This window comes from Myodes glareolus, chromosome 14, assembly GCF_982192425.1.
Source record: "Myodes glareolus chromosome 14, mMyoGla1.1, whole genome shotgun sequence".
NCBI lineage: Eukaryota > Metazoa > Chordata > Mammalia > Rodentia > Cricetidae > Myodes > Myodes glareolus.
In genome coordinates, this window is record NC_142039.1 from 24,472,031 (window position 1) to 24,498,759 (window position 26,729).

The 26,729-nt window shown below is 38.3% G+C and overlaps 1 protein-coding gene and 1 pseudogene across 14 annotated transcripts in view; one reads left to right on the plus strand and one right to left on the minus strand.

Annotated features, from left to right (window-relative positions):
- The window catches only part of LOC125417337 (aldo-keto reductase family 1 member C1-like), a 47,277-nt gene extending 33,253 nt beyond the window's left edge, over window positions 1-14,024 (minus strand). For 3 of the 14 annotated variants that reach the window (XM_087896417.1, XM_087896419.1, XM_087896420.1), the window contains exons 1-4: window positions 13,869-13,916; window positions 10,639-10,750; window positions 4,408-5,786; window positions 2,525-2,744 (exon numbers count right to left, since the gene is read on the minus strand). In XM_087896417.1, coding sequence (XP_087752543.1) covers window positions 2,525-2,566 — 42 coding nt within the window. In that variant the 5' untranslated portion in view covers window positions 2,567-2,744; window positions 4,408-5,786; window positions 10,639-10,750; window positions 13,869-13,916. Of the gene's footprint in view, window positions 1-2,524; window positions 2,745-4,407; window positions 5,787-6,106; window positions 6,426-10,625; window positions 10,751-13,868 lie in introns of those variants that run through there. The other 11 variants (XR_015734835.1, XM_087896416.1, XM_087896410.1 and 8 more) reach the window with 8 other exon arrangements.
- A 784-nt stretch (window positions 14,025-14,808) lies between these two features.
- On the plus strand, window positions 14,809-25,118 carry LOC125417574 (exosome complex component CSL4 pseudogene; annotated as a pseudogene).
- The last annotated feature ends 1,611 nt before the right edge of the window (window positions 25,119-26,729 follow it).

Genomic DNA, 26,729 nt, shown 5'->3' on the forward strand with positions numbered 1-26,729 from the left:
CAGTAGTTCACCCTGAGGTAATACCTGATTCCAATAAAGACCACACACTGAGACTGCCCAGGTACCACCCAGGAATAGACCATCCCAAGGAAATTCCTAACGTTCCAACCCTTGTAGAAAGGATCACCTGCCAGCACACATTCATCAGGAGACCCCTGAATAAACGTCAGCCAATCAGGAGTCCTGAAACTTAGAAATCCCTCATTCCCACATTTACTACTATAAAAACCCAACTCTAACTGAACTTGGGGCTTTCTGATCACTCCAATAAGTTGAACACATGGAGAGCCTGAATTTTCAATCTCGTGTAGAATAAAGGCTTTTTACTTTTACATATGGGACTCGGTCTCTTTATTGGTTTTACAAGGATTCTGCGGATCTGAGAATAACATTTGGGGGCTCATTCAGGATTCCCCAAGCCTACTAGGACTACCACCCTTATAGCCTTCAGGAACATTTCTGTGTTTTGTTTCATGTCTCATGTCTTTTTGTGTCTTGTATCTTTCTGTAAGTGGTCCCAGAAACTATAAGAGTGTGTAGACGGTGTATGCGAATGTATGAAAAGGTCACAGCGGAGTATCTGAGGAGATGTCAACAGGGCCTTGCTGTATGAATGGATCTCTCTGGTTTTCGTAGATAGATGTGTGAAATGCTCACAGCATCTCAGTTCAGTAGATAGATGTACAGGTTGTGCTTTAGGCGTTTCAGTTTTAATTCTGCCTCCAGGGAGCCAGAAGGACTATTTATCTGTTCATTGTCCTGTGTATCTGTGTGTTGCTGTGCTTTTGTCCTGACTTAGACTGATGCTGAAGGTTTTGGACAGACTGGGAGTACCCCTGCTACCATAACTTTGATTCTGGACCATTTTCAGGACTTTAGAAATAGAGCAAAGAAAGAAAACTTGGAAACTAAAAAGGGTAAACTTACCATCTTTTGTAAGACCTAATGGCCAGCTTTTGGAACCGCTTGACTGATAGAGGGAACATTTGACAAGAGACCTGATTTTTGGTGAACTTGGACACCCAGACCAAATTTCTTACCTAATCACTTGGGAGGACCTTGTAGCACAACCTCCCGCTTCGTTAATTTCCAGAGGGCTGAGAAACAAGACTATCTTTGCCTTATAGGAGGAAAAAGGTGAGAGGATCTTAAGCCCTCATCTGCCCCTGTGCTTCAAGAGGGGACAGAGGATGAACTCCTTTTCTCACCTCCCTCCTTACCGACCACCTCCCCGAACTGATAAGGTGACCAGGGAGAGGGCCCAGGGAGCCTCAGAAAATTTGTAAAACTCATCCTTCACCAGAGGATGGGCACAATAATTGTTCCAGGAGGCCACCTCTGCTGCTCTTCCCATGGGTGGGGGGGTCAGTCCACAGGACAAGGAAGGCAATGAACATATGAAGCATTGGCCTTTCACCTCTAGTGATCTCTATAACTGGAAAAACCAAAACCCCAGTTTCTCAGACAATCCAAGGGCCCTTATTAACCTTTAAGATTTTGTTATATTCACCCATCAACCAACCTTGGAAGATTACAATCAATTGTTTACCATGCTGTTTACCAAGGAAGAAAGAGAGAATTCTGACAGAGATCCGAAAGTTGGTCCCAGGACTTGTTGGAAACCCAACTGTCAACCTTGCCCTAACAGACAAAGCCTTCCCCCGACCTTTCCTAACTGGAATTTCACCTTCGCAGAAGGAAAGAAGAGGGACTAGAGAGATGGCTCAGAGGTTAAGAGCACTGACTGCTCTTCCAGAGGTCCTGAGTTCAATTCCCAGCAACCACATGGTGGCTCACAGTCATCTGTAATGAGATCTGGTGCCCTCTTCTGGCCAGCAAGCAAACAGACAGATAGAACACTGTATACATAATAAATAAATAAATAAATAAATAAATAAATAAATAAATAAATCTTTAAAAAAAAAAGAAGAAGAAGGTAAGAAGAAGCTCTGGGTCTACTGCCAGATTCTGAGAGGTCTTTGCGTGGACAGCAGATGGTCCGCCAATTTGGCCAAAGTCAGTAATATACTACAAGAAAAGACAAAATCTCCATCAGTCTTCTTAGAATGGATTATGAAGGCTTTTAGGGCATACTCTCCTCTAGATCCTAAGACTGAGGAGAATATGTCAGCCATGGTTACTGTCTTTATTAATCAGGCTGTGCCTGACATTAGGCGCAAGTTACAGAAGATAGAGGGGCATCTATAAGACAGATAAGAGCATCTGAGAGCTGTTAGCAGTAGTTCAGAATGTACAACAACCCAGAATCCAAAGAGGACAAACAGAGGAGGGTTATTGCTGAAGAGAATGAGAAGCAGACTCAAAACATGGAAAGAATCCTCCTAGCAGCCAATGCAGGAGATACACATGAATAGAAGTGTCAACTGAGATGCCTAGCCAAAGGTCAAGTATAGTGATGACCTTCTGATAGCAGCTGACACTGAAGCTTGCAAGGAATCCCGAGTCACGTTCATAGACTGAGAAAAGACCTACGAGACCAGCCCTTGCCAGATGCCGAGCTCACCTGGTACACAGATGGGAGCAGTTTTTCATGTGATGGCAACATATTTATAGATTCATTCTTTGAATGGTTTGAGAGTTTTCCAACCGAACATGAATCTGCACAGATGTTCACCAAAACATGACTTGAAGACACAATTTTGAGGTATGGTATTCCTATCCTCTTAAGTTCAGACAATAGACCAACTTTTATCTCTCAGGTAATGCAGCTCCTGTTAAGGGCACTGAGAGTGAATTGGAAATTACATTGTGTTCATAGGCCCCAGAATTCAGGTCAGGTCAAGTACATGAACAGGGTCCTAAAAGGGACCCTTACCAAATTAACATTGGAAACTTGTAGTGACTGGGTGACTCTTCTCCTTTTCTCCCTTATAGAGTTTAAAATTCACCCTATACCTTGGGATTAACCCAATATGAAATCATGTTTACGAACCCCCTCCTATTTTGTCCAACTTAAAATTGGAGCTTTTTGTTGAATTTTAAAGTGTTAGCGTGGCTTTTTCCCTCAAGGTTGTGGCTCCTGTGCATAAGGACATATGGCCTTGCCTGAGAACTGTTTATGAGATAGCACCACCACCCATGCAACATAAGATTCAGCCAGGTGATTGGGTCTTCATAAAGAGATGCCAGAGGGAGACCCTTCAGCCGCACTGAAAAGGACCATATACTGTGATCCTGACAACTCCAACAGCCCTGGAGGTAGATGAAATCACCACCTGGATTCATCATATCCATGCCAGGCCAGCAGATCATATAGTCGACATCCTTTATGGGACTTGGTTTCTAAAACCTTCTAGGTGATAAATGTGTTGAGACCTACTTTGACTAAAGAATGCTGACTTTGTCTGAATGCACAACCACCTTTTGACGTTGGCATTGCAATAGCTAGTGATTACACCTCAGTCTCTCCAAAATCCTACCCATGGGGAAAACAAGGAAAAATTTCACTACAGCAGGTGACAGGTATGAAGAGCTGTGTAGTGCCCCCTGTAAGACAAACTTCAGTGGGTCTATGTAGTCAGCCCATCAACATACAAAATAACACCCTTTATTTGGCATTTGCTGGATGGTGGGCTTGCAATTCAAGGCTAACTCTCTGCATCCATGGGGCAGTCCTTAACACAGGACAAGGATTTAGTGTGATGGTCCAATTGTTCCCCAACATAAAATACTATACAGAGGCCCAAATGGAACTGACCTTATCCCATGTTCCTACCAAGGCAAATGTGCAATAGGGACAATAGTTAGCTTGCTCTCTTCTCTGATTGAACTGGGTATAGCTGGAGCAAAGATGGTGGGCATGTTAGACTTAATCATACAAAAAATACCAGGCCCAACAGTCAGCCACCAATTCAGATCTCAAAAACAGAACAGTCTTTACTCAAGTTAGAGACCTCTTTAGATTCCCTGGCTGAGGTTACCTTACAGAATCAAAGAGGTTTGGACCTCCTCTTTATGCAACAAGGAGTCTTATATGCTTCCCTGGGTGAAGAATGTTGTCTCTATGTCAATAACTCTGGGGTAATAAGAAATTCAATGGCCTTGTTACAAAAACAGATTAATAATAGGAAACAGAATACTCATGGGAAGTTGGATGGTATGAAAACTTGTTCAACTGGTCTCTTAGGTTAACTACTTTACCTTTAGCCAATAGGCCCCCTAATGATCTTGCTCTTACCACTTACTCTTGATCCCTGCCTGTTTGTAGGAGGGCCTGCTTGTTTTCCCTGGCTACCCAGCTAGCTTAGCCCCAGAATAACCACACAAAAATTGTATTAATTAAATCACTGCTTGTCTCATTAGCTCTAGCCTCTTTTTTGCTAACTCTCACATCTTGATTTAACCCATTTTTATTAATCTGTATATTGCCACATGGCAGTGGCTTACCAGGTAAAATTCTAAGCGTCTGTCTCCAGTGGATCCATGGCCTCTCTCTCTCTCTGCTTTCTTCCTCCAAGAATTCAGTTCCATCTTCCCCACCTACCTAAGTTCTGCCCTTGCAACAGGCAAGGACAGTTTCTTTATTCATTAACCAATGAAAGCAACACATACCCAGAAGGACCTCCTACACCATTTCCTTTTTTTTCTGTATAAACAAAAAGAAGGATTTAACTTTAACATAACAAAACTACATATAACAAAAGAGGTATCAAGCAAGAACTACAGTTACAATATTTGTGTCTACTTTATCTTTTATCATAACTAAGAAAAACTATAACTATAACTATAAATTCTTCAACTCCATCAAAGACTCCTGAAGGAGTTTTACTTAAGTAAACAGGAAGTGCATTATAAACAACTTCCAAAACTTTAGAATTGACATAAACATCTCACTGCCTGGAAGTCACCCAAAGTTCCTCTGTACTGTTGGGACATCTGTCTTCAGCCTACTGGCGCATATTATCCAGCAGACTTTTCCATGAAGCAGGAAATTTCAAAGACAGTTCAATCTATATTGGAAGTTTTCAGTCACTTTCTTCTGTGTCCTGCAGAATATCTGGCAGACTTTTTCATGAAGCAGGATCCCCGAAGGATCATCTCACCTTTAGGCAAGTTCAGCAGTCATTGTTCTGTGGGTCCTAGGCAAGAGCAGCTTCTTGCCCAAATGGCTAACCAATTCCATATGGAGCCTCTTTGATGCCCATCTTCCTATTGAAGTAGATTGGTGCTGCCAGGAACAGATGTGTCTCATTGTCATGAAAAGTCCTAAGTTATTAAAACATTTTAAATTCCATATTCCCAAGGTCTCTAAAAATTTGAAGAATACCTATCTAACTGAAATATGTCTCTATACAATTAGAAAATCTAACTACCATGACTACAAGCTTGACTATTAAAGATGACTCTCTATTAACCTGTATTTCTTAATTATACGTTACATTTTTAAATGAGCTACACAATCACAATACCTTAATCAAGAGGAAACATATAAAGACATATACATATAACAGAATTGACCTTAAATTTGTATCAATAAACCGAGACATATACCAATGGAAATTATTCATATCTATATTATATCCCCCTTTAAATGTAAACGAACATTTATAAGCAATATTTGAGAATATGGGTATAGTTTATCCATACTGCTTCCTGCTGTTTGGAGGCACTGTTAATCAGATATTTTATGGCATATCATGTGTGCTAAGTTCATCTCGGTCATCAGTTAGGTGAAGTAATTTTTTGAGAGTGTTTACGAGGACCTTTCAAGAGGCTTTGGTCTTGAAATCATATTTGCCTAGAAGCAATCCACAGGTTCTCATCTTCTGTGAAAACAAAAGAAGAACTTTTATTCCCAAGCAACATGCCCCAAATTTTGAAGTCAAGATACCTTTATAATATGCATGCTGGTTTAGCTTATTAACCCATACAATGAAATGTTTTACATGTTTTTAGTTGACTGCCTGAGCGCCAATTGTTGGAAAAAGGGCCTGCTTGTTCATTCCACCTGCCTTGGCTAGCTTAGCCCTAAAATAACCATACAGAAATTGTATTATTTAAATCACTGTTTGGCCCATTAGCTCTAGCCTCTTATTATTTAACCCATTTCTATTAATCTGTATATTGCCACATGGCAGTGACTTACCAGGTAAAATTCTAAGTGTCTATCTCTGGCAGATCCATGACATCTCCTTCTCTCTTTGCTTTCTTCTTCCCAGAATTCAGTTCCATCTTCCCCGCCTACCTATGTTTTGCCCCAGCAACAGGCCAGGGCAGTTTTTTTTATTCATTAACCAATGAAAGCAACACATAGCCAGAAGGGCCTCCTATACCAACTGCCTCATAAACAAACTGATGGCTTTTGTTCAAGAATGGGTCAATACTATTTAACTGATGGTATTGAGGTCCCAGTTTCACCCCTTGAGTCCCTGATTGAATCCTGTCATCAGTACTTTTGAAGGGGGAAAATGTAAGGCCCAAGGCAGTTTGCCCAGGGCAACTTGGTATACACCTACCAAGATGGCTTCTTTAGATTAGCAGGAAGGGAGGTCCAAGTTTCAGTTTGTTCTAGGGCAATGTTAACCATTAAACTCCCTCCTGTTCTGTTCTCATTTCATTCTGGGAATTTTTCCTGCCTTCCCAGGAGACCGCATTAACAGCTGGATATAAACTTGTTCTGTTTTTACTCTCAGAATGACTAACTTATTTTCTTTATTAGTTTCAATTGAAAATCATTACAGAATGTAAAGTTCTAGTCTTATGAAAGCTGACAACTTATTATAGACTGTTAGGAAATATAAGTTTGTCAGTCATCCTTTAAGTATTGATATAATTGATATAATTGATATAATTAATTACAGGAATAAGCCTTAAGTTCCCTGTATATGTTTTCAAAGTTAAACTTAAAACAAGTAACTAGAATCAAAGTTTGTCTAATCAGATATACCTAGGCAGCCCTCATATTTCCAGGATCTTCAGAATATGGCATTTAAAATAAAGATTAAAAAGCTTATAGTAGACAGACACTCTGAGATCCTAGCAGTGATCAAAGGTCTCCAAAGAAGATTATGGGAAACCATAATGTCACTACCTAGATTATGATGATGTTTACCACTGGGAAAGATGTCCCAGTACAACACCTGCTGCCAGGACCTGGTCCAAACTGTGTACAAACAGCAGTAGATTTGAGAATCTATGGTACCCCTTTTGCCTAGATAAAGTAAGGTCTGTCTTTTCTGAGCAGCAAGCATGTGTTGGGGAGGAGGCTGCTCACTCAAGGACAGGAATAGTTTTGTTGTTAAATACCGACTGACCATTTATGCTGTGCTTTGTTCCGTCTTTGTATATAAGCAAATTATGAAATAAACTCTGGGCTGTTTGGCTGCCTTGGCATGACCAGGTAGACCTCCTGATTCTATTCTCTCTTCTGTTTCTTCTGACTTTTCTTTAGCCTCATGGATCCCCTATCTAGGAACCCTCACTGACCATGTAGAATTTGGCTTTTATAGGTATAGTTCTGATAGACTGATAGAGCAATGACTACTTACTGTTTGGATCACACTTGAGATTTTAGATTTATTCTGGTTGCCATAAAAATAAAACCTTAAAAGTGTTTCTCATCAGGCCAAAGGCATCTCTGTCCAATCCATACATGGCTCTCTGGACAGCAGAAAAATATATGTATATATGTATATGCTTCTAATGAAAATCTGTAGTTTTTGGTAGGACTCAAAGATATGAGTCTATGCATGCTGTATAAAGGTACCCATTATCTGTATTTTTTCTGCAATATGGATCAATATGGTCCTAAAAGTTTCAAATGTATTATTTTTCTTTAAGTACATAAATTTTAACTTCTGTTCTTAGTTTAAACTTATCTCAATAGGTTTTCACTTGGCTGGCAGACATATCCAAGCTTCGGTTGCTGACTACAGTCTGCTCTGAATGACTGTGAGCTCTGGACTTTCTGAAAGCTGATGTGGACCAGTCCAGCTGATGTGAATAATCCCTGGCTCTTCAACAGAGTCTGTGAACCTGATGATTCTGATGAGTGCCCCATTGCCTGAGTTCCATCCTTACCTTTGGTTATCCTTTCAATCTACTTGGGACCTGATGACAATACCCTGATATTAGCTTGAAGAAGTTGCAGAAAGGAACACAACAACCTATGCTCTCTGCCCAGAATAGGCTGAAAGGCTGAGATAAGGAGTAATTCCCTGTCACGGGGACAAAATGACTACCTATAGTGCCTGTTGATATACCAGAAAAAAATAGGCACAGAGTGGTCAATTAAAGGATTTGTTAACTAAAATGATCCTACAATAAAAAGACATTTGGTTCTTTATGCACAACCAAGAACCAAAGAAGACATTCAGGAATATAATTACAATTTTGTTGTACTCAAAAGAACAAAACTACAGGGCCTGTTAGGCTGGCCACTGTTCTGGAAAACTTTGTTAGCTAAAGGTTCTTAGGTTCCAATATTATCTCCTTAAACCCACGGGCAAGCAGGACTCATGACTGTGTCCTGTCATTGGTACTTCTGAAGGGAGAGGTGTAGGACCCAGCCATTATATGCTTAATAGAGGCCTGAGTCTCAGTAGTTTACCCTAAAGCAAGACCTGGTTCCAATAAGGACCACACACTGAGACTGTCTGGGCACCATCCAGGAATAGACCATTCAAAGGAAATTCTCAACATTCCAACCTTTGTAGATAGGATCACCTGCCAGCACACATTCATCAGGAGACCCCTAGATAAATGTCAGCCAATCAGGGGTCTTGAACCTTAGAAATTCCTTACCCCCCCACCTTTACTACTATAAAAACCCAGCTCCAACTGAGCTCAGAGCTCTCCTATCATTCCAAGTTTTCAAACGTGTGTGTAGTAAAGGCTCTTGTCTTTTACATATGTGACTAGATCTTGTTGGATTTTGGGGATTTCATGGACCTAGGAATAACAGCCATATTTTAACAGCTGCTTTTAGGTCATCCTGTTCTGATGTCATCTTTTGCAATAAGTGAAGTGCTTTAAGCAAATAAATTTAGTAATCAGAGCTAAGCGATAAATTTCTGAAGTCAGGCCCGTAACAGCAAAAATAGGCCATTGTTGTCTCAGCTCCATGTTTGTAAGAAAGTTATATAGACAAACTTTTTTTAACAAAGCAAGTGTATTTAGTATTTGAATGTTTGAGAAACCATAGCAACCATAGTTTACATCCCCTTTTGATCTTTTATAATTTCTTATATAGCTTTTTTTTTTACATTTACCTTAACCAGAATTAGCCCAAATTTTCAACAACACACCAAAGTCCCTCACTTTTTAGACAACATAAAACTCTTCCTGATGTCTTTTTTGTGTTTTTTCTCAGTGGTGTATGGCTATAATATTTGAAGCAAGAACAGAAACATGCATATATTATAACAAAAAAACTTTAATTTAACATCACAAAAAGTCTTGTACCAGTGTGAAACATTTGAGTCTTACAGTAGTTTTTTTTTATATTAACCAATAATAATTTGTAACCAGACCCTATAAATGATGACAGATATTAATAACACATTGATTCCGAATGATCGAAGGAGCTCTGATAGAGGAAAGTCAAATGGTGCAGGAGAATTTTCTATATTCTGTCAATTATGTTTTAAATATACGCTAACTGGCCAGTAGCCAGGCAGGAAGTATAGTCAGGACAATCAGACAGGAAGTAGAGGCAGGGCAATGAGAACAGGAGTATTCTGGAAAGAAGGAAGCTCTCATCCCAGTCCTGCTCAGACACCAAAGAAGCAGGATGTGATCTGCCCTGCTGAAAAAGGTACCCAGTCATGTGGCTAACATATACTAGAATAATGGGCAAATATAAGTTATAAGAGTTAATAAGAAGCCTGAGCTAATGGACCAATCAGTTTATAACTTATGGAGACTTCTCTGTGATTTTCTCTGGGGTTTACCAGCTGTGGGAACTGGGCAGGAGAGAAAACCCGACAAGCAGGCCCTCATGTTACAGTCAAACCTTGGTCAGGTTTGACCAGAAGTTGAGGCACACCACACACAGGATAGGTGGAGGGAACTCATCCACCAGTAAGGGAGGGACAGGGTGATATGCAGTTTGGGGGAAAAGATGATTGTCCTCTCCAAGCCATAGCAATTAACCCCAGATTCTCTGTTCAGTGTTTGAAATCCTATTGGCATACATCTGCCCTCTACGAGTGTGGCTGGCAGCCTTGCTACATTGCAACAACAAGGCTACATAGGCCAGCCACCCATCCATACAAGCATGCTACCCTGCAGCTAGCAGCCTTGTGCTTGGTGCCAATGTTGACACCTTGTTGTGAAATGTTTAAGGCGTCGAGGAAAATTTATCTCTATGCTTTTGGCCCTATCTCTAAAGTCCTGTAAGTGATCACAATATCAAAGTCAAAGGAGTATGATTTGAGTCTGTTCCATATCATCAGCTGCAGCCTATGTCAGGACACAAACATATCACACAGACATACAGGAAAATGAACAGGACAATGGCACCAAACCAAAGCAAAGACACAGCTTCAAGCTGTTTCATGGGTGTGACCTGCCCCTCTCTTGAAATGAGACTGCTACCCATGTGTCTCTTCACAGAACTGACAATGCTACTTATGTGTCTTAAAACATAGAACTGACAATGCTACCCGTGTGTCTCACCAGAGGGAACCATGCTCTGCCGAAGGGCCCTGGGATTGTCTTCTCCAGGAGCCCAGGCTGTGATCTTTTTGTGAGTCTGCAGATCATCTTCAGGCACTTCTGGTTCCTGGACCTGCTCACAGAAAGACATGAGACAAAGACACAGACATGAGACATAACACAAAACACAGAAAACTTACTGTCATGAAATAAAACAAAGAAAACTTACTGACATGAAAAAAAAAACAGAAAAGTTACTGGCCAGTTGATGGCTCTATGGGTGGTAGTCGTAGTGGCTTAGGGGTTCCAGGGTGAGCCCGCAAATGATATGCCTAAATATGCAAAGTCCCTGCAAAAGCCAACAGGGAGACTGAGTCCTGTATGTAAAAGCAAAGAGCCTTTATTTTAATCAAGCTTGCAAACTCGGTCTCTCCACATGTCCAGCATATTAGAATAAATGGAGAGCCCTGAGCTCAATTAGAATAGGATTTTATAGTAGTAAAGTTGGGGGTGGGGGGTTTCTGAGGTTTTAGGTCCCCTGATTAGCTGACATTTATCTAGAGGTGTCCTGGTGAATGTGTTCTGGCAAGTATTCCTATTTACAGCAGTTGGAATGTTACGTATTTCCTTTGAATGGTCTGTTCTTGGGTGGAGCTTGGGTAATCTCAGCATGTGTTTCTTCCTGCAATCCTGCCTCATCGTGAACTACTGAGATGCAGGCCTCTTATTAAATTTACTGATGGTTGAGTTCTACTCTGGCAGGTGATAATGGTTGAAAGTAAAGAACTTCCTTTGGGAGACCTGCCCGTACTTAGCTTATCATGGCTGACTCCCACAATCATGCTTTCTGTATTCTCTGTCAACATTTGCATACTGATCAGAGGAAGACTGAAATTTTGAGCCTACACTGCAAAAGTCTTTTCTACTTTTCATAGCTCTGAGACAGTGATCCTTGTCAATAATAGATATTTATATGTTAGGGAACATAAGGAGTCTCCAAAAAACTACCTGTGTCAATGCAATCAGCAAGAGCATTGATTATGCCACATACATGTGGGATCACACACCTGTACAAAAAGGCAACAACCCCAAGAGGAATGTGTAAGCTCCTTTTAAGCACAGCTATGGGAATTTTAAAAGCAGTATGACCATCCTGCTTAGGATTGGCTTATTCAGGTGGCAGTCATATATAGTGGTATATTGTTAGTTTTTTTGATAAGTAAATCTTGACCAAAGACCAGAGGCAAATCTTAAGCAACTAGAGGTCAGGCAATAGTGAAACACACTTTTAATCCCAGGATTTAAGAGATGGAGTCAGATGGATCTTTGTGATTTCAATGCCACTTTGGATGACACAAGATCAATACAGAAATAAATCTAGGTGGTGGTGGTCTACACTTTAATCCCAGTGCTTGGGAGTCATATGCTCTTAATCTCAGCACTAGAGAAAATACCAAATGAGTGGAAAGAGAGGCTTTCTGCTTAGTTTGCAGTTGCCCAACCTTGGTAGAAGCAATACTTCTCCAGTAAAGACTTTCTGGTCTTCAAATTTAACCCCAATTTCTGCATCTGGGCTTTTATTATTGATACTACAATTATATTAGTACATTTCTAATTAGTTAGGGCTATGAGTGGTGGGCTAATGTTATAGCGTTTTGATTCTTTGACAAGTCTTGGACAAGTCCCAGGCTTTGTTCTTATATAGTGATCACCTGTGTGGAGTGGGAGTTGGCCCAGGACTTATTCTTAATTAAGTTATTAGGGGCCTATCATAATTTTTGCTTGGCCCTCTCATATGCATGACGTTATTGACTCTTTACACACTCACTCAGAGCTTCTTCAGCTATACACATAGAAAATGTGTAAAACTGTTCCAGTGAAGGATAGCAAATGAAAGTAATTTCTAAATCATCCTTCAAAATCAGGATTAACTTGGTATTGCATCCAGACACAGACTTTGTAAGAAATAGAATTGTAGTGTTATGGGTCTGAGGTCACCTAGAGATTCAACATGACAGTGAAGAAATTTAACAAATAAGAGACTTTATTAAATACTGACAATAGATATCTAAGCACATTCATATGATTGCATTAATCATGAATTTATAAAGGCAAAACTCACAAGGCTATGTATTTCCTGCCATTTTGTAATCAGGGTCAAGCATATAGACTGTAATCAGGCACATATCCTACCTGTAATGGTCTGTTCTGTCCCTTTAAGAGACAAGCCACACACTCCTTCCCATTTGCCAAGGCAAGCAGATCTTACTTCCTGCTTGCAACCTGAGTCTACCCCTTTTCCATCTCCCTCTCAAAGAGACAGTTTCCATCTCTCCCTTCTCTTTCTGTCTCTATCTTCTCCCTCTCTCTCTACCCATCTCTCTGCTCTTATACTTCCCCCCTTTCCTTCCATAACCCACTTAATAAATATCCAACCTCACACTGCGTGGTGTTCCTATTCATCTGTCCTTTGCCTGATGCCACCATGTGGCTAGCCACCTGGGACCAGCTGCCTTTGGAGACCTGCAACGTGGTCTTTTGTGCTATCCCTGACTGGGACCAGCTGCTCTGGGGCCCGTTGCCTGCCCCTGCTCAGGGACCTGCAGCGTTTCTGCCACTGCAGTCACCAGGGATCCTGCAGCATTTTATTTTTATCTTTACAACACTTACAAACAATTAAGAACACATCCAGCTAATGTGCAGTCAGGGGCACACAAGCTTGTTTACTGAAGTGAAAACACAGGCAATTACAAAAACAATCCCCTACATTTCAGGAATTACAAATTAGGCATTTTTGTTTTTATAGTTCTCTTAAACAGTAATTTTAAGTTTTTAAACATAATGTTCACTATTGCAATAGAATGATGTTTCTCATGAATATTCTTTAGAAATCCTTAGTGGAAAACCAATACTACTAAATACTAAAATACTTTTGTATTCAATGAAGTAAAATTTTTTCTTCCAATTCAAATATCTTTCAATGTGTGATTTCTACCAATGAAAATATACCACATTGAAAAGAAAAAAAAAAGAGAAAAAGTAAGATCTCAACCATTAGATAAAGTTAATTATCTTCTGTAGTTTGCTGTTTCTATCCTGGCCGGTTCCTACAGTTGTTAAGTCCAAAAGAAATCACACAGAGTTCTACATTAGTTATAAACTGATTGACCCATTAGCTCAGACTTCTTATTAATGCTTGTAAAATATATTAGCCCATTTTTCTTGTCTATGTTAACCATGTGGCTTGGTACCTTATTTGGCAAGGCAGTCACATCTTGCTTCTTCTGTGGCTGGATCACGACTGCAGAGGAATGGGCTTTCATCTTCGCAGAATGTTCCTGTTCTCATTACACCACCTCTACTTCCTGCCTAGCTGTCCCACCTGTACTTCCTGCCTGGCTACAGGCCAATCAGTGTTTTATTAAAATACAATTTCCAGGGTAAAAACCATTGTCTCATAGCATTTTTTTTATAATAAAAGAAAATATTCAGAAAATAGGAGTAACAAGATCTTATCTCTCAGAAGCCAGCCTCAACAAAAATACATTTCTTCCAGAGTGGAGGTGTGGGAATTTTAGAAATATAGTAAAGAATACAAATACATGAACAAAAATAATAAAACACAGAAACCATAGGATAGTATTTCGAGGGAATTTCAGTGAATACTGAAAATTTGCCCATGTTTAATTTCCAACAGCTTAATATACCCCTGATTTCAAAAGGTAGCAATAGAACAAAAGGGCTGCATTATCATACAAATTGAAAGTCCTGGGGTACATTCAGTCACTCATGCCCCTGACTCATGCCCTAGACCAAACACTCTGTAGGCACACCACTCCCTGTGTGGAATCCCAAGTTAGTTCCATAAAGGGAACTAGAATTTAGTTGGATCTTTAGACTTTTGTTTTAGGTAGGAATCAACTACTTCCCTATTTTAGTAGCACAGAGATCTGGCAACTAGTCACAACTGTTTACAATACCCTTAAGAGAGTAAAAGTCTGATTTACAACAAGGTGGTACCTTTGTTTGAGTTAAAAACAATAATTTCAAGCTAAAAACAAGTCCCAAACTCTCTGACCTTTGGCCTCTTTGGGCCTCCACACTTGTCTCATTTGATCTGTACTAATGAAAAAACCCCAGGTGACATTATGCACAGTGACTTTTTTCCTGACATTTTTGCAATGAGTCAACATGATATGGTGAGTTCTATGCAGAGTTTTTTGATAATAAAAAAATAAATTAAAAGTGTTCACTAGAGAAGATCGCTCAGAAACACAATCGACCCACCTGGCTCTATATTCAGGTATTTTGGACATAAATATAGCAGAGGGCATTTAGGATTAAGGTTTTTTTTTTTTTTCTGGGCAAAATCCACTTCAGGGAATCTTACTTTCTTGATTGGCTGTTGAAGGGGAGGTTTTATAAAACAGGAAAGCAGTTAAACTAAAGCTAAGATAATCATTTAGCTGGACCATGAGGTTTGCATAAGCAAGCAATTTAACAGAAAATTAGCTGAGTCATCTTGACCTCAAGTTCTTAGAATAGGATTGCATAATTTTTCACGGGATTTTCCATCAAGGAGATCAAATTCTAGTTAAACTGAGATGGCCTTAGCAAGAATATGAAATGGAGGAATCCTTTGCACTTTCTTGTCTTGTTTTGTCTTGTCTTGTCCAAAAAGCAGTAAATAATGGAGAAAGAAAATTATGTTTCATCACGAACAGCATGACTGTATATGCAGAAAATCTTCCAAATTCCACAAACAAAATTGAACATCAAGAATTATCTTTGAAAATTTAAAGAACAAAACCAAACACTAAAATCTGTACAGAAAAAAAAAAAACACAACCAGTTATTTATTCCTTAGAGCCATAGAAACAAGAAAAGGGCAGTGCAGTACAATGCAGGTCATACAGATCTTGGTGCCACTCTGCTTGTCAGCATAGAAAGAGGCCAGCAGGGATCCAGTATAGAGTACCCAGACATAAACAGCAGTCCACACAGCTGTGGAATCAGGAAATGACCCAATAATGACCCAAATTGCATTTGATCCAAATCATAAACTTCATTTCCTATAGTAATGTTTTATTGGTTACTTTCCCAATCATTCTTAAACACTGAGATTAGGTGTATAAGATGACTTCTTTCTTTCTTTCTTTTTTTCTTTCCTTTTCTTTTAAGATTTCAATGTATAACTCTGGCCGTACTGAAACTCTACATAGACCAGGCTGGCCGGAAGGTCGCAGAGATTTCCCTGCCTCTTCCTCTTGAATATAGGCTGTAGTCAATGTATTGCCAGTCACATACCTGTGTGATTCTGGAGGACTTGCTTGGTTCTCCTATTCTGCAGGCTACAGCCATTCTATATTAAGAAAGAAGATGGTTATACCATTCCTTGCTGAATACTCTGGGCAGTGTACTTCCTTTATTTGAGACTGCTAAGAAGGCAAACAAACTGAAGTGGGCAGGATATTCAAGAACATTGTCAATTTTGTGTGAGTAATACTTGAACTTGGGATGTCGTTTCTGCTTTTAAAATTCAAGAATTATTTCTTTTTCTTTGTTTATTTTATTATATTTTATTTTCTGTTTCTTTGAGACAGGGTTTCTTTGTGTAGCCCTGGATGCCCCAGAACTCACTCTGTAGGCCATGTTGGCCTCAAACTCAAAGAGATCCACCTGCCTCAGCCTCCTAAATCCTGGGATTAACATTTGTCACAATTGCCTGACCCCTTTCTTACCTGTAAAGAGACAAAGTGCACAGACATCATTGTGGACAAAGTTACAGGAAATTAGTCTTCATCAATGACAAGTGGGTTGTTGCTATTCTGCTCTGTGGTAACCCTATATATCTCAAAGCAAATGCTCAATGTGAGTCGTTTAGAAGTTTTTAAGGGTATCACCACTTTCATCTGTTGGGAATTTTCATGAATATATACAATATACAATATCTTCATGATACAGAAATGGAACTTGAAATATTTATATATATATGACATATATTTAAAATTAACAAGAAATCTCTATCTATCTATCTATCTATCTATCTATCTATCTATCTATCTATATATATATATATATATTAAAGCTATTACTAGTTCTCCAAGAGAATTCACTAGATTGGAAGTAAATTTTTTTCCAGTATCATCTGCAGCCACCGAGCTAGTCAAGGGTCTAGTTTCTATTCATCAATTCCTTAAGACTTAAGGAAATATCCAAAGAATATTTCCTAAAGATACAGGTCAGTGTAACATGAGGGGCTGGTTTGCTTATGTTTCCTGGTATTAGAAGTGGGATCTGAGCTAGCCAAGCTCATCAGGGTTATCTGTCCTGCCGGGTTCCCACAGCTGTTTAACCCCAAAGAAAATCACACAGAGATCTCTATAAGTTATAAAGCTGATTGATCCATTAGGTCAGGCTACGTATTAGCTCTTGTAGCTTATATTAACCCATTATTCTGATCTATGATAGTCATGTGGCTCAGTACCTTTTTCAGTGGGGCAGATCACATCCTGCTGCTTCAGTGGTCTGGGAAGAAGCGGGGGTGGGAGAATCAGCTTCCTCCTTCCCAGAATTCCCCTGCTCTCATTGCATCATTTCCACTTCCTGTCTGATTTTCCCACCTATACTTCCTGCCTGGCCATTCAGCATTTATTTAAAACATGATTGACAGAATACAGACAATTTTCCTGCACCAGGACAGAATGTCAATATTGGGAAAATGGTGTCAAGTCATGTTCAGATTTAGTTCAGCAATACAGCCTCAACTGTCATGAACCACCTAAAGACTGTCACCAGAAAGGTGAAATTTAGGGTTATAGACATAATTTACTGTAAAAAAAGATTCTGACATTCTAAAATAATTGAAAAGCATGGGTTATATTTACATTTTTGTTCCTTATCAAATCAATAGACTTTCAAAATAGTATCCAAATTTAGTAGATCTCAGAACTTTAAATTTTACTGAAATTAGTCCATGGTTGTAATAGCCATAACTTAAAAGGAAACTGTATCTCTATGTATTTGAGTCCATTTAGAGAAAAAAAATCACAGAAATTGTCTGTCTTTGGAATCCTATCACATAATATCTACATAAGACAAAGCAGACAGCATTCTGGCATAGATGGGATACTTGCCCCCGATTTCCTCTTTACTGATGAGTTACTTCTAATTGAGGATTATTGGTGGAGAGAAAATTAGTTTTCAAAAAGTGGATGTGGCCACTTGTTGATTCCAAGCTCAAGCCGATGGCTTATTTGAACAGCACTATTGGGACTTAGTAGGTTTTTTATATAAGAAAAACAAAATGCATAAGCTTAGATGGATTACTTGCTAAGGGAGATATAGAGGAGAGTAGTAGGGGAAATGGTAGGTAAATTTGTCCATATTTTATTGTATGTATGTACAAAATTTTCAAGAATGAAGAAATATTAACAAATTACTGTAGTAGTAGTAGTATTATTTGTATTAAAAGAGGGACATTTGACTTTAATGTGATGACCAATAAAAAATCTCTTACATAAAAATGGTGATTTTTAACTTACATTTCAATAATACTGTGCATCTTTATCGCCAACATTTAGTCCGTTCATACAAAATTAATAATTGATTGGAAGAGAGTTAATTGACCTCAGTGTCATCTGTCTCCTAGAGGCCCTGTTATTCATCTAACTGATTTAAAATCCAGAAAGATTAATCTTTAACCACTTTTTTTAGATAAGGTCAGTGACTGCCCCTGAACTGTTTGCATAAACAGTGTAGTTTGTGTATATTTGTTTCTATTGCAAGAACAGAATTTAAGTGTATTATTACAAGCTCAAATGATAATCTTAGAAAAGTATTTTAATAGTGTTTCTTGTAGAAAACAATTTCCTTATGTTTAAAAAAATCAAATGCATGAATATGTTACCATGTCCTGTGTTCTCATAAGTTTTTCTCTGTCCAGTTCTGCATGTATATTGGTATCAACTGTGTTTTACTCTTGTTCAGGCGATCATGTTGGTGAGACTTTATAAGTGTAGTTTCTGACATTACTAAGAGATAGAGTCTCACAGTAAACTCCATAATCCTCTGGTTTTTGAAATCTTTCCACCTCATCTATTTAATGTTCCCAGTATCTTAGGTACAGGTGTACTTTGTAGATGTATCCATTAGGACTGGTATCCACAACTCTTAGATTTGATTGTAGTGTTCTGTAGTGGCATCTAATGTTGCAAAGAGAAGTTTTTTTTGTAAGGGGTATCAAAGACAGATAAACAAAAAGATAATATTTTTTTTATTTAAAGAAAATCCCCTTTGATGAAGACATAAACTATTTTTGTTGTTACACGTGGACAAATCAATCTGGTCCCAACCAAAAGTTTGACTTCTTGGCAGAGGCTGCTCATTCATTTCTCAGTCACCCAGACCCCAAATAATCTCACAGAAATTATATTAATTGCCGTGGTGGTTGGCCAATTGCTTAAGTATATTTCTAGCAAGCTCTTACATCAACAATTAATCAATTTCTATTATTTTATATTTTATGACAACAGTCATAGTTTTCCAGCAAGGTTCTGGCACATAGGTCTCCTTCAACAGAACATTGGAAGCTGGCTCCACCTTCTTTCTCCTAGCATTCAGCTTAGTTTTCCCACTAGTTCTATTATGCTCTGTCATAAGCCAAAGAAGCTTCTTTACTCATTAACCAAAGAAAGAAACGCATATACAGAAGGACTTCACACATAATTTCCCCCTTTACTATTTAAATAAAAAAGGTTTTAGCTTTAACATAGAAAATTACATATGCCGAACATTAATCAAGAATGAATTACAGTTATAATATTTATATCTACTTTATCTTTTATCATAACTAAGGAAAAGTATAATTATAACTATCTGTTGTTTGAAGTTTTCTGTCCTGCCTGGTTTCCACAGTCGTTAGATCCCAAAGAAATCACATAGAGGTCTACATTAACTGTAAACTGATTGGCTTCTTATCTCAGTCTTCTTATTAACTCTTATAACTTATATTAGCCCATTATTCTTATCTGTGTTAGCCACATGACTAAGTACCTTTTTCAACAAGGCAGTTACATCTTTCTTCTTCTGTGGCAGGCTCACAACTACAGAAAGAGCTTTCTTCTTCCCAGAATTCTCCTGTTCTCATTGACTCACCTCTATTTCCTGTCTTGTTGTCCTGACTATAGTTCCTGCCTGGCTTCTGGCCAATCAGGGTTTTATTTGACATATAATTGACAGACTATAGACAATTGTCCTACACCACTTCCACCTCTTTTTTAAAAAACAAGAACTCTGAATCTAATATCCTTTGTTTAGCTTTTCTTCTGACCATTAGTCAAAACAATCTGTAACCAAAATCTTAAACAAAAGAAAATATCCATAGTCCATTATTTGGGAATGTGTGCATTGTATTCCAGGCTACTTCCTGCTGTTTAAGGGTGCTGATAATCTTATGGGGACCTAAAGAAAATTTAGAATTATAATCAAGTCCTGACAGGAATATTCTTTGGGGCTTAATCATTCCAGGCAGCAGTCTTAAATCTGTTCTGGATGTAGAACTCAGATGTCTGGGCCATCTGTTCCTACTGGAGATTTCACAGGTGATCTTCCGTGATCAAACCTGATTTTTTTTAACTGACAATAAATCCATAACTTTTCATTTTCTGTGGAAACAAAAGCAAATCTTCTCCAAAGTATCATACCTTTTGATTTCCATTTTAAAGTTGAGGCATTTACAAAATATTTATGTTTTATTAATCCAGCAGTGTTTATATTTAACAGCTGTTATTATATTTATATTGTATTTATATTTAGTTGCTGTTTCTCCTTCCTCAGCATTCAAACAATTCAAAGAGAGCATAATAACATGCAGTATCCAGTCTCTCTGTGTATTTTTCATCTTTACATGGTTTTATTTTAACCTCTATTTCTTTTATTTTTATTTTTAATTTTTGGCTTTTTGAGACAGGTTTTCTCTGTAATTTTTGTCCTGGAATTCACTCTGTAGACCAGGCTTCCTTTGAACTCACAGAGATCTGCCTGCCTCTGCCTCCTAAGAGCTGAGGTTAAAGACATGTGCCACCACACCATGAACTCACAGAAGTCAGTTTACCTCTGTCTCCCAAGTGTTGGGATTAACGATGTGTACCACCACACCCAACTACTCTCTTTCTTTTTTATTTTAAGGACTTTAACCTTGTTCTTTACCTTCCCAAGCTTGCAAATATTTTTAACATACTGTAAAACATTTAGAAGTTTTCCTTGTCTTTGAATCTCTCTTTACTGTATAACTCTCCATTCTTCTGACCATTTAAGTCCTTAATTTGCTAAGCAATATAGAGAGGATTAAAGCTCTGGCTTTGACGGCTAGATCCAGCTCATTTTTTTAGCTTTCTGAGATTCCAGCCTCATGGCAGAGGTAGCGGCTATAGCCACGTTTATTGCCACAACTCTATGGCATTTCAGGTCCCTGCCAGCAAGCAAGCTGCAGCAGTGTGCTCACAAACCATATTTAAATGCTCTATACTTTGAATGCTTGCCTGAAAAAGTCAGAGTTGGCCCTAGCAGGATGACCCAGAAAGCTGACATTTTAAAACAGCATGGCCTTTTTCCTGCTACAGCTCAAAACCAAAAGGCATGTGGTCAAGTTTTCATTAACACCATTTAAGTGTTTTGTGACTGGACCTCTTAAAAGAGCTGCAAGGTTTTACAGCTAAAGCTGAGTTAGGAAGCCTCTCTTAAATGAGAGTATTTGCCTCTAGCAAACAGAGCCTACCCAAGAGAGGGCTGCTATCAACAAGCCATGTTTAACTCTATTATTTTATGTCTAGAATTAGTTCCCAAGCTCTTTCAAACTTTATGTAGAAGCAGTCATCCACACATTGGGCACCATTTGTTGATGGCTCAGTACTTTATTCAGCAGGGCAGTCACATCTTGCTTCTTCTGTGGAGGGCTCACAGCTTCAGAAAGAGCTTACTTCTTCCCAGAATTCTGTTCCCATTGACCTGCCTCTATTTCCTGTCTGGTTGTCCTGCCTACACTTCTTGCCTGGATACTGGCCAATTAGTAATTATTTAAAATATAATTGACAGAATATAGACAGTTGTCCCATACCATCTATTCTTCAATTCCATCAAAGACCCATAAATGATATAATATTACCTAAATTAACAGTAAATGCATTGTAAATAACTTCCAAAACTCTAGAATCAACAGAGACATCTAGCTTCCTGGAAAGTCACGTAAACTTTTCTTTAACATTGTGGCATCCATCTTCAGCCTACAGGCCCATAGTTTCTGGCAGACTTTTCCACAAAGCAGGAAATTTCAAAGACTCTTTTACCTATATTGGCAGTTTGTCAGTCACTTTCTTCTGTGTCCTGCAGAATGTCTGGCAGACTCTTTAGTGAAGCAGAAACCCTGAAGGACTGCCTCACTTCTAGCCAAGGTCAGCAGTCATTTTTCTGTGGTTCCTGCATGTCCAGTACATACAACATGCCATCAAGCAGTCTAGGCAAGAGAAGTTTCTTGCCCAAATGGCTAGAAAACACTATAAAGAGCCTCTTTGTTGCCCATAATATTCTTGAGGTAAATTGGTGCTTCCAGGAGCAGATATGTCTCATTGTCATGAAAAGTCCTAAGTTCTTAAAATATTTTGAACGTCATAGTCTGTTAGTTTTTGAAAAGTTTGAAGAATATCTATCTTACTGAAACATATCTCTATATATCTAAAAAAACCTAACTAACATGATTACAAGTTTGACTATTTTAAACAATTCTATTAACTCATATTTCTTAATTATTTATTACACTTTTAAATGAGCTGTACAAACACAATACCTTAACCTGGAGCTGAAATATATACAACAAAATTGACTTAAATTTGTGTCAATTAACCAAGATACATACCATATACAGAGTATTCATCTCTATATCATATACTCCTTTAAATGTAAACAAACAGTTACAAACAATATTTGGAAACTTGGTCATTGTTCTCTCCAAGCTGCTTCCTGCTTATTGTTGGACAAAATAATTTTAGAATTTTCATGGGGACTTTTTGGGTAGTCTTAGTCCATCAAACTACATTAGTCTGGAAAGAATGCATAGGTTCTCATCCTCTGTGGAAATGAAAGCAGATCTTCTTTTCCAAAGCAACATATCCTTAGATCCAAATTTTGAAGGCAAGATATCTTTGAAATATTTATGTTGGTTTAGGTTAACAGTGACTTCATTAAAATATCCTTCTGTTCTTAGCTCATTCACAGTCAAAGACAGAAAAGCATAATAATACACATAATCCAGACTCTCTGTGTTTCTTCATATTTACATGGTTTATTTTCTTACTCTATTACTTTTTCTACCAGTTTAATCTTTATTTTATTATCTTTACTCCTATAATATATGACTGTTTGCACTCTTTTATATTACTTTTACTGTTTCTTTACTTATTTTCTTCTCTCTCCCAAGCCTATGTAACTTTATTTAACACTGTGACCCACTCACAGGTCTTTCTTTTTACTTGAATCTGTCTTTATTGTGTACCTGTAACAACTTTCTGAATAGGAGTGCTTTTAAAATACTTAATATTTTAAAATAGTAAGCAGCTTGATTGTAGACTCGTGATTTGCCAGTAAAGTTCTGGTGCATCTGTCTCCTTCAGCCGCTATATCACATCTCTCTGACTCTATTTTCTTTTTCCAAGCATTCAGTTTAGTTTGCCTGCCTAGCTCTATTCTGCCCTTTCATAAGAAGCTTCCTTTTTTATTAACCAATAAAAAGTAACACATATGCTGAAGAACTTTGCACATCATCCATTCCTCTTGATTAGCCTTGATAGTACTGAAGCTACAAACCAGTGATCTGCCTGCAATATATAAATAGGTTTAACCATGTCACAAATATTATGCAAGTAACCAATTATATTTTTTCTTCCAAATTTATTTATTTATTTGTTTATAAAAATTTCCACTTCCTCCCCTCCTCCCCATACCCTCCCATTCCTCCCACTCCCTCTCCTCCTCCCTCTCCAGTCCTAAGAGCAGTCAGGGTTTCCTGCCCTGTGGGAAGTTCAAGTTCCTCCCCTCTCCCTCCAGGTCTAGGAAGGTGAGTATCCAATAAGACTAGGATTCCAAAAAGCCAGTACATGCAGACAAAACAAGACCCAGTGCCATTGTCAATGGCTTCTCAGTCAACCCCCATGTCAGCCACATTTTGAGACTCCGGTTTGATCACATGCTCATTCAGTACCAATTATATTTTTAAAATTGGATTTAAGGTTCATACCATGAGATAAGGCCCACACTTGGCATTGTGAAAGTGGACAAGGACCTGCAACTTGATAGGCCATAGATCAATTCTAGAGAAATAAATAAAAACTGCTATTATTCTGATAAATGCACATGGCAATAAGATGACTCCTAATGACATATTGTATATACTGTACTCATAGATCAGCGTATCATTGAAACTTCATTAGTGAAGCTTATTCTTTAGTAGGTGGTAATTAATATAGAGATTCAGAACAGGACAATACGCAAAGAGTTGAAGATATTGGTGCACTCAGCACTAAATGGAATGCCTTTATCAAACCAGTCTCATCAAGGATTAAGTATCTATATTAAAGAGGAGGAAGAAAGATTATAATATCCATTGATGAGGTGAGGTACTGCATCCCCGGCGAATGTCTGTGTAACTTGGAGGAAGGCAGCCCCAGGAGCGGCACCTACACCCGACATGGCTACATATTTTTGTCGCTGGTGGGCTGCCTGACAAAGACCAGCGAGAATGGGGCGCTTCCTGTGCTGTCTGTGGTGAGAGAAACAGAGTCCCAGCTACTTCCAGATGTAGGAGCTGTTGTCACCTGTAAGGTCTCTAGCATCAACTCACGTGTTGCCAAAGTACACATCTTGTATGTAGGGTCCACACCACTAAAAAATGCTTTTCGAGGAACTATCCGCAAGAAAGATATCCAAGCAACTGAAAAAGACAAGGTTGAAATTTACAAGAGTTTCCCCCCAGGTGACATAGTTTTGACCAAAGTTATCTCCCTAGGTGATGCACAGTCCAATTATCTGCTGACCACTGCTGAAAATGAGTTAGGGGTAGTGGTAGCCCACAGTGAATCAGGTGTCCAGATGGTTCCCATCAGCTGGTGTGAGATGCAGTGCCCTAAGACCCACACTAAAGAATTCTGGAAAGTGGCCAGGGTACAGTCTGAGTTCTTACAAACCTAAGCACACGTCCCCTCAAAGATGGAGCCTCCTGTTTCCAAGAGTACCAGTATGTAAAGAACATCAAGATGCCACGGTCTTTATTAAGGATTCTACAGTTACCTAACAACCACCTCTTGAAAAATCTGGAAATAAGTTTGTGTTGTAATGAGCACCCAAGGCCTATGCAGCTAAGACAGGAAGATTTTTAGTTTCCAAGTGTGAGTATAGCCTAGGCTACATAGTAAGACTCTTTCAACCAAAATATAAAACACTATTCTTGGGAAAAAAAATTCATTGATGATGGATGACTCCAAGAAAAGAGTGTTTTCCTAACACATAAAAGGAATATAAACTTATTAACATATAAACTGGTAGTGACCATGAGAAGATATACAAGATCTATATATGTTCAAACCAGAAAATCTTTCAACACTGAAAAGACATGAAAAGATTCTCATCCCTAACCAAGAAGCTATTTGCAGTTATTATTTATTGGAAAAGGGAAAATCAGTTTTCTCTAGTGACATGTCATTGAGTACATAAACCACTCCAGGCCAGTAGACTACATGCACAGATATAGTTAGCAAAATCAAAACAGATTGCATTTGTGTGTGTATGTGTGTTTTTTCTATTATTTGGTTTCACTGTGGTTCTTTTGTCTTTAGTTTTGTTTGATTGTTTTGATTTTTATTTTTGACTTCTCTTTTAATAAAAAGATATATATATATATATATATATATATATATATAGAGAGAGAGAGAGAGAGAGAGAGAGAGAGAATAAAGTTGTTGGGTAGATACATTCAGGGGATCTGGGAGAAGTTGAGAAGAGGAAATAATATGATTAAAATATATTGTAGGAAAAAAAATTAATGTTTCTTCTTCTTTCAAAGACTGGTAACTGCCCTTATATCCTTGGGGAACATGGAGCTTCCTAAATCTTTCTTCACCTCTGTGACTACGTGTTAAAAGAACCAATATTGTTCTGGTCTTTTGCAGTTGATCACAGTTTCTGTATTCATGGCATTGATCTTGTCATGTACAGAGAACAAGGTCCAAAATGCTTATTCACTCCAACTAACAATATATGAGTGTTCCATTTTCCCCACATCAAAGACAACATTCACTGTTATTTGTTATTCATTTTCTGACTGGGATAAGAGGTAACCTTAAAGTAGCTTTATTCTAAATTTCAATGATAGATAATAAAGTTATGAATTTTAAAACTGTTTACGAACCACTTGTATTTATTCATTTGAGAAATTTCTATTAAGGTTTATAACTCATTTTGGCAGTTCATGTAGACTGAAATTTCTGTCCTGCCTGGCCCTGCAGCTGGGCATTCCCAAAGAAACATACAAAGGTTTATGGTAAGTATAAACTCTTTGCCCTATTTGTTCAGGCTTCTTATTAACTAGGACTTACAACTTAAATTATTCCATAATTCTTATCTATTATTAGCGATGTGAACTTTTCTCTGTAAGGCATTCTCATTTTACTTCCTCTGCATCTGGCTGATGACTGACTCTCTGCTCTTTCTCTTTCCAGAATTCTCTTAGTCTAGTTGTCCTATCTGTATTTTTTATCTAGCTTCTAATCAATAAGTGTTTTAATAAACCAATATGAATGACAAAACTTTACAGTGTACAAAAACATCATCCCACAGAATTTCCCCCCTTGTTTTTATTTTCAAAACAAGACCCTGAATCTACTCTCCTTTGTTTAGCTCTTTTCCTGAACATTATCCATAACAACTTGAAACCAACATACTAAACAGAGACAAACATCCAAAATCCATTTCTGGGGATTTGTAGGTATAGTTTTCTAGGCTACTTTCTGCTGATTGGGAGTGCTAGTAATCTTATGGGAATCCAAAGAAAAATTAGGATTATGGTC